This window comes from Ips typographus, linkage group LG3, assembly GCF_016097725.1.
Source record: "Ips typographus isolate SLU linkage group LG3, UJ_Ityp_2.0, whole genome shotgun sequence".
Classification (NCBI taxonomy): Eukaryota; Metazoa; Arthropoda; class Insecta; order Coleoptera; family Curculionidae; genus Ips; species Ips typographus.
This window is the reverse complement of record NC_138424.1, coordinates 6,180,170-6,192,578: the sequence shown is the minus strand read 5'-3', so window position 1 is coordinate 6,192,578 and position 12,409 is coordinate 6,180,170. Positions and strand designations below refer to the sequence as shown.

At 34.5% G+C, this 12,409-nt stretch overlaps 1 protein-coding gene across 6 annotated transcripts in view; it reads left to right on the top strand.

Annotated features, from left to right (window-relative positions):
- Window positions 1-12,409, top strand: part of alpha-Catr (alpha-catenin related) — a 41,403-nt gene that overhangs the window by 23,553 nt on the left and 5,441 nt on the right. For 5 of the 6 annotated variants that reach the window (XM_081975838.1, XM_081975836.1, XM_081975839.1 and 2 more), the window contains exons 3-11: window positions 7,388-7,548; window positions 8,012-8,221; window positions 8,273-8,504; window positions 9,194-9,363; window positions 10,202-10,456; window positions 10,515-10,793; window positions 11,279-11,434; window positions 11,487-11,663; window positions 11,713-11,919. In XM_081975838.1, the coding sequence (XP_081831964.1) occupies window positions 7,388-7,548; window positions 8,012-8,221; window positions 8,273-8,504; window positions 9,194-9,363; window positions 10,202-10,456; window positions 10,515-10,793; window positions 11,279-11,434; window positions 11,487-11,663; window positions 11,713-11,919 (1,847 nt within the window). Of the gene's footprint in view, window positions 1-7,387; window positions 7,549-8,011; window positions 8,222-8,272; window positions 8,505-9,193; window positions 9,364-10,201; window positions 10,457-10,514; window positions 10,794-11,278; window positions 11,435-11,486; window positions 11,664-11,712; window positions 11,920-12,107; window positions 12,261-12,409 lie in introns of all 6 variants that reach the window. The other variant, XM_081975837.1, reaches the window with a different exon arrangement.

The following is a 12,409-nucleotide window of genomic DNA, read 5'->3' as shown; positions in this document are numbered from 1 at the left end:
GCCTAAAATGTCACTTTTAATGGCGGCGTTAGCGGTTTTCGTTTTATACACCAACGTATGCAGTTGCAGTAAGAAATGCTCGAAGAAATGTGTAAAAATGTTTTTTAAAAATTATTTCGTGTAGTTGATTGCAAGTTATGAGTGAACAATCAAAAAAAGGTTCATTCCTGATCCAGATATGTATAGATAGAGCTTTTTTATACACAATCAAGTCCAGCCTAAACAAATTGGTTAGAATATTTCTAATGGGAAGTATACAGCAAACTAGTTTAAACACTGTTCAATGTAAGAAAATCTGTAAATCCTTGAAACTAGGTAAGCAAAACTGGTAAATGGTTCTTATGTTATTACCAAGAACATTCAATCAAAATTATTTTTGTTGCTCTCACAATGAAGGATAAAATGTAACTCACATACCTGTGCATGTAACAAGTACCTAATAAGTTTACTGTACTAGAAAGCACTTGTACCTACCATTGAGTGTACCTAGTGTTGCAGTAAAATCATCCCACTTCAAAGCAAACAAAACAGCAAACAAAAATAACTTACGCAAATAACCTCCAAGTTTTAAACCGTAAAAATTCATCTAATCCTCAAAAAACTCTATTTCCACAATACAAACAAACGCAAACTGTCAGCACTATTTCCCCCATATTGGAATTTTTGACAAGCACCTTTTGCCTTTCTAGTATAGTAGGCTTTGGCCATAGAAAATATTATAAAACTAGATCTCCATCTTAAATAGGAGGCCATGAAGATACAAAATTTGACATTTGATCAAAATGACCCCATGATTAGAAAATTATACGCAGGCCACGTGACCTTTGGATCATATCGCGCTCAGATCCGAAAGAGAACGACTATTAATTATTAATTTCCTAGTTGTCATTGTTGTGGTCACTATGACATCTATTTTGAATTTAAAATTTGAATATCGTTTACTAAAGTGCTAAAAGGTATTAAAAGTAAAGTTAAAAGCTTGAATTCTGCTCTATCTTTTGTTTTCTATGATATTTTGACGTAACTTGTCAAATAAGCGAGTAAACTATTCTAGAGTTTTTGTTGTAAACCAAATATAACCGGCTTAGCAAGTGTTCCATGCAAAACGCCCTCTCGCGGAGAAATTATCATAATAGCTATGTCCGATCTGTCAAAACGTGACTTCAAACAGTTCCATTGACATGCAAATCTAGATTTATAATGCTGAGCACCGCCTACTACACTAGAAAGCCTAGAAGGTGCTTGTCAAAAATTCCAATATGGCGGAAATAGTGGTGACAGTTTGCGTTTGTTTGTATTGTGGAAATTCAGTGTTTTGAGGATTAGATGAATTTTTACGGTTTAAAATCAAAACTTGAGGTTATTTGCGTAAGTTATTTTTGTTTGCTGCCGTTCATAAAGTTTTTAATCCACATTGTAACAGCAATTCAGGATAAAGCCCAACCGTGTCAGTTTTTTACTTTACAAGAAACCGGATCTAACTCAACAGGGGTTGAACACTTTGAAGTGGGATAATTTTACTCCAACACTACACTCAATGGTAGGTACAAGTGCTTTCTAGTACAATAAACTTATTAGGTACTTGTTACATGCACAGGTATGTGAGTCTTATTTTAAAGCATCCTTCATTGTGAGAGCAACAAAAATAATTTTGAATGAATGTTCTTGGTAATAACATAAGAACCATTTACCAGTTTTGCTTACCTAGTTTTAAGGATTTACAGATTTTCTTACATTGAACAGTGTTTAAACTAATTTGCTGTATACTTTCCAGGACAAATATTCTAACCAATTTGTTTAGGCTGGACTTGATTGTATAAAAAAGCTCTATCTATACATATCTGGATCAGGAATGAACCTTTTTTTGATTTTTCACTCACAACTTGCAATCAACTACACGAAACAATTTAAAAAAACATATTTTTTATTGCATCTGCATACGTTTGTGTATAAAACGAAAACCGCTAACGCCGCCATTAAAAGTGACATTTTAGGCTTTCTAGTATAGAGGGCGGTGGAGACCTGAAACTGTTTAAAAGTCTGTCAAACATTTTTAATATGATTAGTTAGAATAAATGACCAAAATATCAAATTCCAATAATCTGGCTGAAGTTTTGGGAATGTTAAAAAAATATCCAATCAAAGTTTCAAAGTGTCAAATTCCATAAAGTCGATTTGGACTACTTAGTCGTCAAATTTTAATTGTAAAAATGAAATTCAGATCTCATAATTGAAGTAAAGTTTTTGAATTTAAATTAATTAAAATCCAAAAAATTGTCTTTCCTAACCTAAAACTGTCCAATACATTTTTTTTTATTATGGAGGTAAAATCAATGATCAGGATGTCAAATTCAAATAAATTTACAAATTATTGATTTTGGGAGAAATCAATTTTCAAAATGTCAAAATACGGAAAACGTTTGCTGAAATTGTATATTTTAAAATATTTAAAATTAGAAACTTCTTTTTTTCTTTCCAAAATCTTTAAAATCGACGTAAATCTGTTTTCAGTTCAAAACGTCAAATTTCAAACCGTTAAGGTAAAATTATTGATTTAGAATCTTTAAAATGGTCGTAATCCTGTCAAATTTTAGTTTCATAACTGTCAAACTTCTCATCTGGGATGATGGTTTTCATAACTTTGAAATTTGAATTTGATTTCACGACATTGTGGAAGGGAAAAGTTATAGCAAGGTAATTTGATATGGATTTTAGATAAATCTCTCTGTACCTATCAGTTTCAGTCAGGATTTGAGTCACCTTGTATATTTTTAAGTATCTTTCAGATGAAAAGAGTCTGGAAACATCATATTCTAAGAAAGTAGTTGGAAAAGTTTATTTTAAAGTAGTTCGAAGGTTGTTCCAATGGCGATACAGTGTTTCAGCCTTATCAAACCTTGACCAGCTCTGAAAACAGTTTGAAAACTGTCTAAATGTGTTCTTAGCAAAGTTTTTACATTTATATAGCCCTACAACAACCTTTCTTATTTATGATTGCTGCAACCTGTTCGAAATCAGTTCATCTTGAAGTTTAACAAATTGTATCTGAACTTTTTTAATGGAAAAACTTTATTTATCTGCTGCGTGGGATTTTAGAAACTTTTATTTTTTTACAAATTGCCTAAAACTTGGATTGCACTAGAAAACTGGAATTGTGTTTTGTTTCGGTTGTTCGGAATTAACCAACCGCCGCAGCCCAGTACCAGCAAAATTTATTAGCCCATTAGCGGATAAACAAAAGGAGCTTTGCATTTTAATTCTATAGGGTGGCGAAAGGGATTTATTTTGCTCTTAGCGCCCCTTTAATCTGACAAAATAAAATGAAGGGTGGATTTATCCCCTTCGTGCCGTAAGTAATTTACCCACACGTTTTTATACGGAAGGCAAAAAATAGATAAGGTGGTTGTGAAAATTGTTAATTGGTTTTCGTCATGCCTTCTATTGAGTGCAGTCAAAGAGATCTGGTTTTAGATAATAGTTTTATAGCTTCGTTTCTTGTATTCACTGGAAAGTACCTTATAATTTATAGGTAATTTAGTTGTATCTTGTTTTTTTTGTCTTATTTTATTTCAACTTAGTACTTTAAGCAAAATTCAACGTTTTGATTTATTTTTTAATATTCCTTATTTGTATTATTGTAGCTTCAGTTTTATGTTTTTCAAATAATAGGTTATGTAATAAATATTTTAGTAGTGCAGTTGGTGTGCAGTAGTGTGGACAATTTATTATGAATAACTGGTGTGAGATTTTGTAAATTATTTTTTTATGTCAAAATTAACATCAAAATTGATTTTTAAAAAATTTCGTCCATCCATCTCTATCTCACTTTTTCTTCAGAAATATCAATGGCATATTAATTTAATGTTTTTTGAATACACTTAACAATACTACTTCTTTTTACGTGCATGTGTCACTTGAATATGATTTCGTCAATTTTGAACTCGAAGTTATACGAAAAATCAAAGTTAATTGTGATGATGTCACAGTAAAGAAAATTGCATGTTTGCTATAGTTTAGCAAAATTAAAAGATAACTCTTTAAAATGCTACTTTGGGTGAATTATTTGAATGATCCTCTAAAATTAGAACTTTTTCACAAAAAAATGTTTCTAAGATTTGGTATATTGGCATTTTAAGCAAACTATACAGTCTGTCCCAAATTCGATGCTCACCATTGGGATCTCAGTTATTATTGAAGTAACAAAAATATTTAAATTAGAAAAGTTTAAAAGAATTATATGGCTAATTCAAATCTTTTTTGAAAAACATTCTATTATTTTTTATTTTCAAGATATTTCGAAAAAACTGAACAGTGATGATTTCTTACTTGGTGATTATTTTGCAAACTGTTTATTGGACAGCCGGTAAACTTCGACATTGTTAGGACACTTTGATCTAAAGAATAATTTGGTTGTCCCAAAAAAGTTCTTTCTGTATTTATTTTTAAAGTTAGGACACTAACTGTTCTTTTACTTATGTAGGCCATATCTAATTTTATTATCATCTAAGAGGCCAAACAATCACCATTTTATTGATGTATCGCATGGTATAAAAATACTTTTTTATACTTTAACAGTTGTCCACTAAACGATTTGCACAATAATGGCCAAAGAAAAAATCATAATTTTTCAGTTTTGTTCAAATATCTCAAAAACAAAAAAATGCTGGGTTATTTTTCAAAAGAGATTTGAATTAGCCATGTAATTCTTTAAAACTTTTCTAATTTAAACATTTTTGTACCTTCGATAATAACTGAGATCCCAATGGTGAGCATCGAATTTGGGACAGACTGTATACAGGGAAATTAAAACAAACAGTCACGTGACCCTGATAAATACGGTTACCTTGTGGGACACCCTGTATTAATTTTTTTCAAATACATTTGTCTGATTATTTCCTTCCTATCAATTTTGACCAATCGCTATCAAGAATTAGTATAACAAATGTAAATTTTAGTGTGGAAAAATTACTGAACAACTGTCAACTTAGCTGTCAGCAGTTTTTCCGGAAAAAAATTCGAAAAAATTGCACACTTCTCACAGCAACATAAAGAATAATGTTACCCTTTCTAGCTTGAAAGTTATTGTTATTATTAATTATTGTTTTTATTGTTTTAATTAAAATAAAATGTTTATTTAACTCAGGAAATAATCTTACCAAATATCCCTCGTGCATCTAATTTTTCCTGTGGAAAAATTGGAATACTCGTTTCTAAGTAAGTAAATTACTTAAAAACTCGTTTTTCCGAATTTTTCCGGAAAAATTAAATGCACTAGGGATATTACCTCCGAGAAAACTACCCCACTGTGTTAATCCTTCTTTAAGCCTTTATTTTTTAGTAAAAAGAAACCGATCAAATTAGAGTTTTCTAAATGACAAAATGGACATTAACAGTTTGACATTTTCAAGTGTCAAGATGCGAACAAATTTTGTGTCAATACTGATCTGAAATCTGTCAAAAACCTATACCCAATCGAATGACGTTTGTGTTGAGCAAGTTTAGGGTAAAGCTAGTGTATTTATATCTCTCCCTATTAAATGTCTGTAATATAGTACAATACTCTAGTTTTGCACTTGTTACTGGCTTAAAAAAGATACAGGGTGTTTCCGTGTTTTATAGCAACCACGTCCAAAAATAAGAGTTGCTGCATCTAATAGTGTCATTGAAATTGATTTTCTCTACAACTTTCTACATTATTAGTTAGTTATTCAGATAAAAGTAAAAGCATTTTTTTCGTTTTTGTCAATTTTTACGGCTTTGGGTTAATACAGCCCAAAATCGCCAGATCATATATTCTTGGGCGATTTAACGTTTTAGCCGCAAAAATGGCGATAAGGCCTCAATTTAGCCCCACTTCAAGCGGGGTTAAGCAAATAAGGATAGAGCTCCGGAACGTGGAGTATTTGCATTTAGAGAGAATCTCCGTTTCTTTACGATCTTAAAATCTGCATAAGTGTCTTTCTAACTTAAACGCCAAATTATCGCCAGGACTTGACTTCATCAGTTGTTATTTTCTATTTTTATTAATCATCTCAGCACAGTTTAGAGGATTTATCTCTGTGTCTGGTAAAGAATTTTCCAATTTTGCCGGCGCTAAACTGCGGCATTAAAAAACGATCCAGGCCTGTCGGAAAGTAGCTTGAAGGTGATTTCCACGCGGCATATTGAAATATTATCCAATACGACGGAGCCATTTTAAGGCGGCGATGCTGAAATTGATATCTGATAAGGAAGGCGACAATATATTATGTCTTTTCCGCGCTCCATAAACTTTCCTGAAATATCAGAAAAAAGTTATTTTTCCCAGTTTTTTTTTTCCAGAATATACCATCCATTGTCGTTACTGTCTACTTAGTAAAAATCAAAGTTATAAAAAAGTTATCTTGGACGATTCCCTATTTTTATTGAAACAGGACGGGTTCAAATAATCGTTCGCTTTATCTTTGAACTTTATTGCCTCCGGAGTAAATCGAGAACAAAGCACCCAAACATCGGGATAGTTTAGTCGATTTAACCGTTTTATGTGCACCCTAAAAGCAAGGTATCCACAAGGAGACTAAAATATCTTGCAATTTTACTCTCATGAGTGTTTTCACCAAACATGTTTTTGATTTGAGACAGAGATTTAAGTCTCATGATGCAAAAGTGTCTTTTCTGCGTTTACATTTTTATCATATACTAGTTGTGGGTTCGTACTTTTAAAGTTACTTAATACACTTTTTCAAATTTTTGCATGCCTTTTAAAACTGATTTGAATAATGGAGATGGCTTCAACGAGCCGTAAAACTTATTCCAGCAAAAGAATAATGGTGGCACACAATTTCGGTGGCTTCCCGAAATCTGCAGAAACTCCATGTTCACTTTAAAGAAAATTGCGAAGTTTGCCAAGAAAACAAATAATTTGTCTCCGGAATTTGTACGGTGAAAATCGAACGCTGCGGCACCGGAATGGGTTTTGGCAGGAAACTTTAGGTTTTTAAATGTTAAACGAGATTTCTTAAAAGTTTGATACAACTAAAACTGGGCTAAAATCCAAAAGTGCCAATGTTAAACACGACCAACCAACGTTTGCGATGTTTTCCATACAAAATGAAACTAATGACTGGGAGCGAATTTCTGCCAAATTGGCTGTATATAGAAGTTTAACTTAGTTCAGAAGTGAAAAACTCGATTAAGAAGTTTAAATGTATATCGTATTCTACTGAGTTACGATGAAGTTAAATTCGATATTGTAGGTTTAAAATAAATAAGAATATTGAAAGTTTGCCTACTTCTTTTTAAATGTTGGAAGCGTTAAAACAATTCCGGCTATTAAAGTGTGTGTCATATCTAGTTAAATTATGTTGCTCAATAGTTTTCAATTAACAACTATCATTAATTTTTTTAGGGAGCGCCATCGAACAAATTTGCGAAGAAACCAACGAGGAGGTAACACTGGACCGCACTCTTCTAGTTAGAGCCGCCAAATGCCTTTTAGCTGCCATTACCAGAGTATTACTTTTGGCCGATATCGTAGTGGTTAAGCAACTCCTCCTAGCTAAAGATAAGGTAATTCCAAGCAATTTAATGGCCCGGTCTCTACTCTCGAATTTACTGAACACCCAAAAGGAATTATTGTTCAGCGCGTTAATTATTCCGGAAATAATTTCCCAAAACGCTAGCGCTTGAATGATCGTCGTCTAATTTTATTACACACCCAGAAGGAGCTATTAAGGCGGGATTAATATGTTTACGAGCCTCTAAGAATAAATTCCGGATTATTCCTGCTCGGTTGTATTGTCAGGTTTAGTGCCTGGATCCGTGTGTTGGACATATTAGGCTGTCCAAACCCAAATTAGTGACACAATACTCGGATGATTTATAATGGGTGAAGAGGGTTAGAATATTACTTAGATGTTAAACTGAAAGGGTGAGGGGTAATATTAGTTGAAAATTGATATATTCAAGTCCTATTCGTTAATCAATTGTTTGTCACACTAAATGAGAGTCAATATTTATTGTATTATTACAGGTTTCACATAGCTTAGATCGTTTAGAATCCGTTGGCAACTTTACTGAGTTCGTCAAGGCTTTCAGCCAATTTGGTGGTGAAATGGTCGAACTAGCTCACTTAACAGGTGACAGGCAAAATGACCTTAAGGACGAGAGAAGAAGAGCACAAATGGCGGCAGCTCGACAAGTGTTGGAAAGATCAACCATGATGCTGCTAACCTCTAGCAAGGTACACTTCTTACAAAACTGTTTAACCTGTTTTAAAGAATCTTTATATTAGACGAGCTTACGACATCCTGACAGTGCCTCAGCAAGAGAAAACCGAGACACTGTCTTTTGTCAAATGAGAAGAGCCATGGATCTGATCCACTACGTTGTTAAGGATGGCGTTTTGAATGGAAATGAAACTAGCCTGCATACTCAACGTGAAGAGCTTGAAAACGATAGAGGAACCGCCTATGCTTGCATGAGACATTTGCAAAAATTATTGGAGCACTGCAAAGTTTCCATGGGTGAGTTTATTGCCATATTCAATGACAGCTTATCGTATGTTTTCCAGTCGTTTACAGTGTGATAAATCCTCCCTTGTGTTTACAGCATGTTACGTCGTCACTCGATGCCCCAGAAAGATTAAAAGCTCCGGCTTTGGTCCTGAATATTTCAGGGCTCTGCATTTTTCCACATGCACCCTGAAATGCTAAAAGCTTTTCCTCAAATATTTGCTCTTACTCTTTGAAGTTACTGACGCAAAATTATAATTAAAACGGCAAACAAAGTCAACGTGAAGAGATAACGATTAACGCTCTTTCTGACAACAGCCACTAAAGTAACCGAGCTTTCTTGTTATAAATTTACATTGGAATTGATGCCCTAAAACGATAAAGTTCTCGGTTGCATGCGGAAATTCTCACTATTCTCAGTCGTCTAACAATAGGCATTCAGCGCGTTTGAGTTCGTTTTTGTGGGTTTTTCAATATGAAAGTGCAAAGTGCGGGTTTTGTAGCTGCTTTGTATGTGGCCGTTTGCATGTGCACTCAGCTTATAAAACTCGCGCTTGAAAGGGGACTTTAATAACGACTTTGATTTCACCGGAAGGCAAATTGAGTGAGAGCTTATTTGATGAGATAAGCTTAATTAAGCTTTATCAATGTCAGTTAATCTGGAAAAATTTACATCATTTTCAAAGTTAATTTTTTTATAGATGCTTCTTGTCAGGATACATTGCCAGCAGCTTTAGAAGCCGTACTAGAAAGAACTCAGGACTTTACTGACAGTGCCTATACTAGCCATGAACACAGGGAAGCAATTTTAGAGGCGAGCGAAAGACTTAAGGCTGAATTAGATCATCTTTTAGGTTTATACGCTAATGTGGTACGTTTCGTTTCTTTGAGTAAGAAACAATGTTTTAATTCAGTTTTAAATTAAGTTTATTTATACCGGATGTTCAGTAGAAGAACTGAAAATCTTTTAAAATTAAAGTAGTAAGCCCATTTTTAAGACTACAATCAATCATCCTTCCATATGTTTGAAATCATTGGGTGCTAAAAACATACTACTAAAATTAATTTGAAAAGATAAGGAAAAACGAAAATTTCAACGAAAGTACTTTTCTAAGAAAAGGCAAAATTGAATTGTGAAATCCTTGTCTGGAAAATTCTGGTTATTTTTTGGGTTTTAGGAAAAAATCTCAAAATGTTCGTGTGGAACTGCATTGAACATATACAGGGTTTTCAAAAGAACAATTTGAAAATTTTGTATCTTCGTTATTTTTGAGGTTTAAGCGACTGTAAAAAGCTCAAAATGTTCGTCTTGAACTGCCCTTTCAACTCATGTTAACCGCAATACGATTGAAAATGTACAGGGTGTTCAAACAACTCTGTCAGTTGTGTATGGCCCTACTTTAAGTGGCTGTAAACCTAGTCCACTGTATGCAGAAAGCCAATCTGAACATGGTCTCTTTCTCTCTCAAAACTTGGACATTGTGAATAATGAACTTTTATCATTATTTTCTCTGGCTTTTCATTTGTCTTTCGTTTCGAGTTATTGCTACAATCAATATCGATGATCGATACATATATTTGATTCTTGTAATAACTACTGAAGACATCAGGTAAATCCGTTACAAGACATACTTAATTAAAAACATTGATTCTTTCTCACAACTGTAAACTGACTGAAATGAAACACTTATGTCACTCACTCAAAACAGATACAAATTGGTTTTGAGGGTGCCGTAAACTCTCCAGAAATCGAAGAATCGGTACAGGCTTGCATCAATTCCGCACGCGACTTATCCAGACATCTGGCAAACGCCGCCATCAGTCAAGCACAAGATTTGAACGCTGCCACCAAACACGGTCTGGAAATGGTCGCTTCCATTAGAGAACAAGCACTTTCTGGTGATATTGACAGGCTGCATCACACTTCCGACCAGTTTCTCGATTCCATAGATCACATCCTGGAGGTTTGTGGTTCTACTTCTTCACTACTCTAAAACCAGTCAACAATATGACTTTTTAAAGGTGTGTAAACTACTGAGACACGTTGCAGTATCCGAAACGCTTCAAGTGTCTGCCAAATTCACGGAGATCAACTTAAGGGTGTACGGGCCCCAGGTGGTAACCGCGGCAAAAACGGTCTCGTTACATCCAGGTAGCAAGATTTCTCAAGAAAACTTGGAAGTTTTCGCCGAAATGTACCAATGGCTCGTTTCCGATGTCACAACTATAGTCAAAGACGTTCTGGAAGCGAGCCAGGCAAAGCCAGAGAAGCAAGTCTACATGTCGCTGCCTAGGCCTGGAGTAAGTTGGGAATTGTTCGGTCTATTAGTTTCTTACGTCTAGTTAGATGCAATTAAAGGGAGTCAATTTTTTTGCTCCCGAAGGAGCCATTTACCCTAATTCCTGCAGATAACAGGGTTTCGATTTTCTCCTTCACTGATTACCGAATGTCTAGACTTTATCTTGTGTTTAATGTACCAGAATATTTATAGTTATTTATGGTGGGATGCTTAACCTGGATCGTTCTGACTCTATATCTGGAATGTAATTTAATTAAATATGTAAATTATCATCAAGAAGAATTGGATACTAGAAAATAGTTCTTTGTTTTCTACAAAGCCTTATTTTTGTGACCATTCCTGGAAAACATTAAAAATGGTTATCTGTGTCATGTTCACAAACTAGTTGTTTTGTACTTGAACTGTCACCTTCAAACTTTACTTCTTAGCTTAAAAATATGTTGGTGTAATCGGTCCTAAACTACTTAAAACTGTATCGTGTTACAGAAACATGGAACAACCTCAAAACCCCTTAAGGCTGTGAGACTTGACACGGAAGAGCAAGAGAAAATCGCCAAGTCCGGATTGGAAATGAAACTGGCTACCAGCGAAATGGAGGCCGAGACTGAAAAATGGCAGGAAAACAACAGTGCCCAAATGGACGTGAGTTTTTCTCTTTTATCAATTTTGTATTCGCTCTAACACAAACTTGCAGGAAAACAATGATATAGTAAAAAGAGCAAAAAACATGTCCTCTATGGCGTTTTCCATGTACCAGTTTACGAAAGGCGAAGGGCCGCTGAAAACCACTCAAGACCTTTTCACACAAGCTGAATATTTCGCTGAAGAAGCCAACCGGTTGTATAAAGTCATCAGACAGTTCAGCTATCAGGTAGGTTTTAGTAGATGTGAAGTTAGGAGTTTCTACTGTGGTTGTCCAGGTGCCTGGTGGTGCCCAAAAAAAGGAACTTCTTGAAAACTTGGATAAAGTCCCTACGTTTGTGCAAAGACTGCAATTTACAGTTAAAGACCACACAGTAGGAAAAGCCGCCACTTTTACCAAAGTCGATAACGTTATACAGGAAACGAAAAACCTGATGAACGTAATTTCTAAAGTTGTTACAGTATGTTTTGAATGTGCCACCAAGGTAAGTCACTTGCTCCAACACCGCTTTGATTGTTTCTACTTCTTTTTCGCTATAAACCACGTACACGTCACAATTCACTATCTGGCAGGCTTGGAGGCTTTCCAGATAAGGAATACCAACACATACACACCGCTCTTTCACTCTTCTCTCTCTCTCTTTTTTACATGTTTCTGTTTTTTTTTGTCTAGTTTAAAATTACATTACCACAAAGAGTTACCGTGCCTTGTGATGAGCACAATGGAGACCTTTTGCCGGGGCAACTCAGTCCTCAAGCTCTCCACCGGTTAATAAACGAGCAGAAAATGTATAGGGGCAATGTCACGTTGCCTAGATAGTTTATGGTATTTATTTGTTTGAGAGAGTATTGATATGTCTATAGTGGTTTCGTTTGGTTTCAAGATATTATAGTGAACAATTTAAAATAATGGTAAATAGACATACATTTAGGAGTTTGTCATAGAAAGGTGATTGTCTCAAATTGAACAAGAAA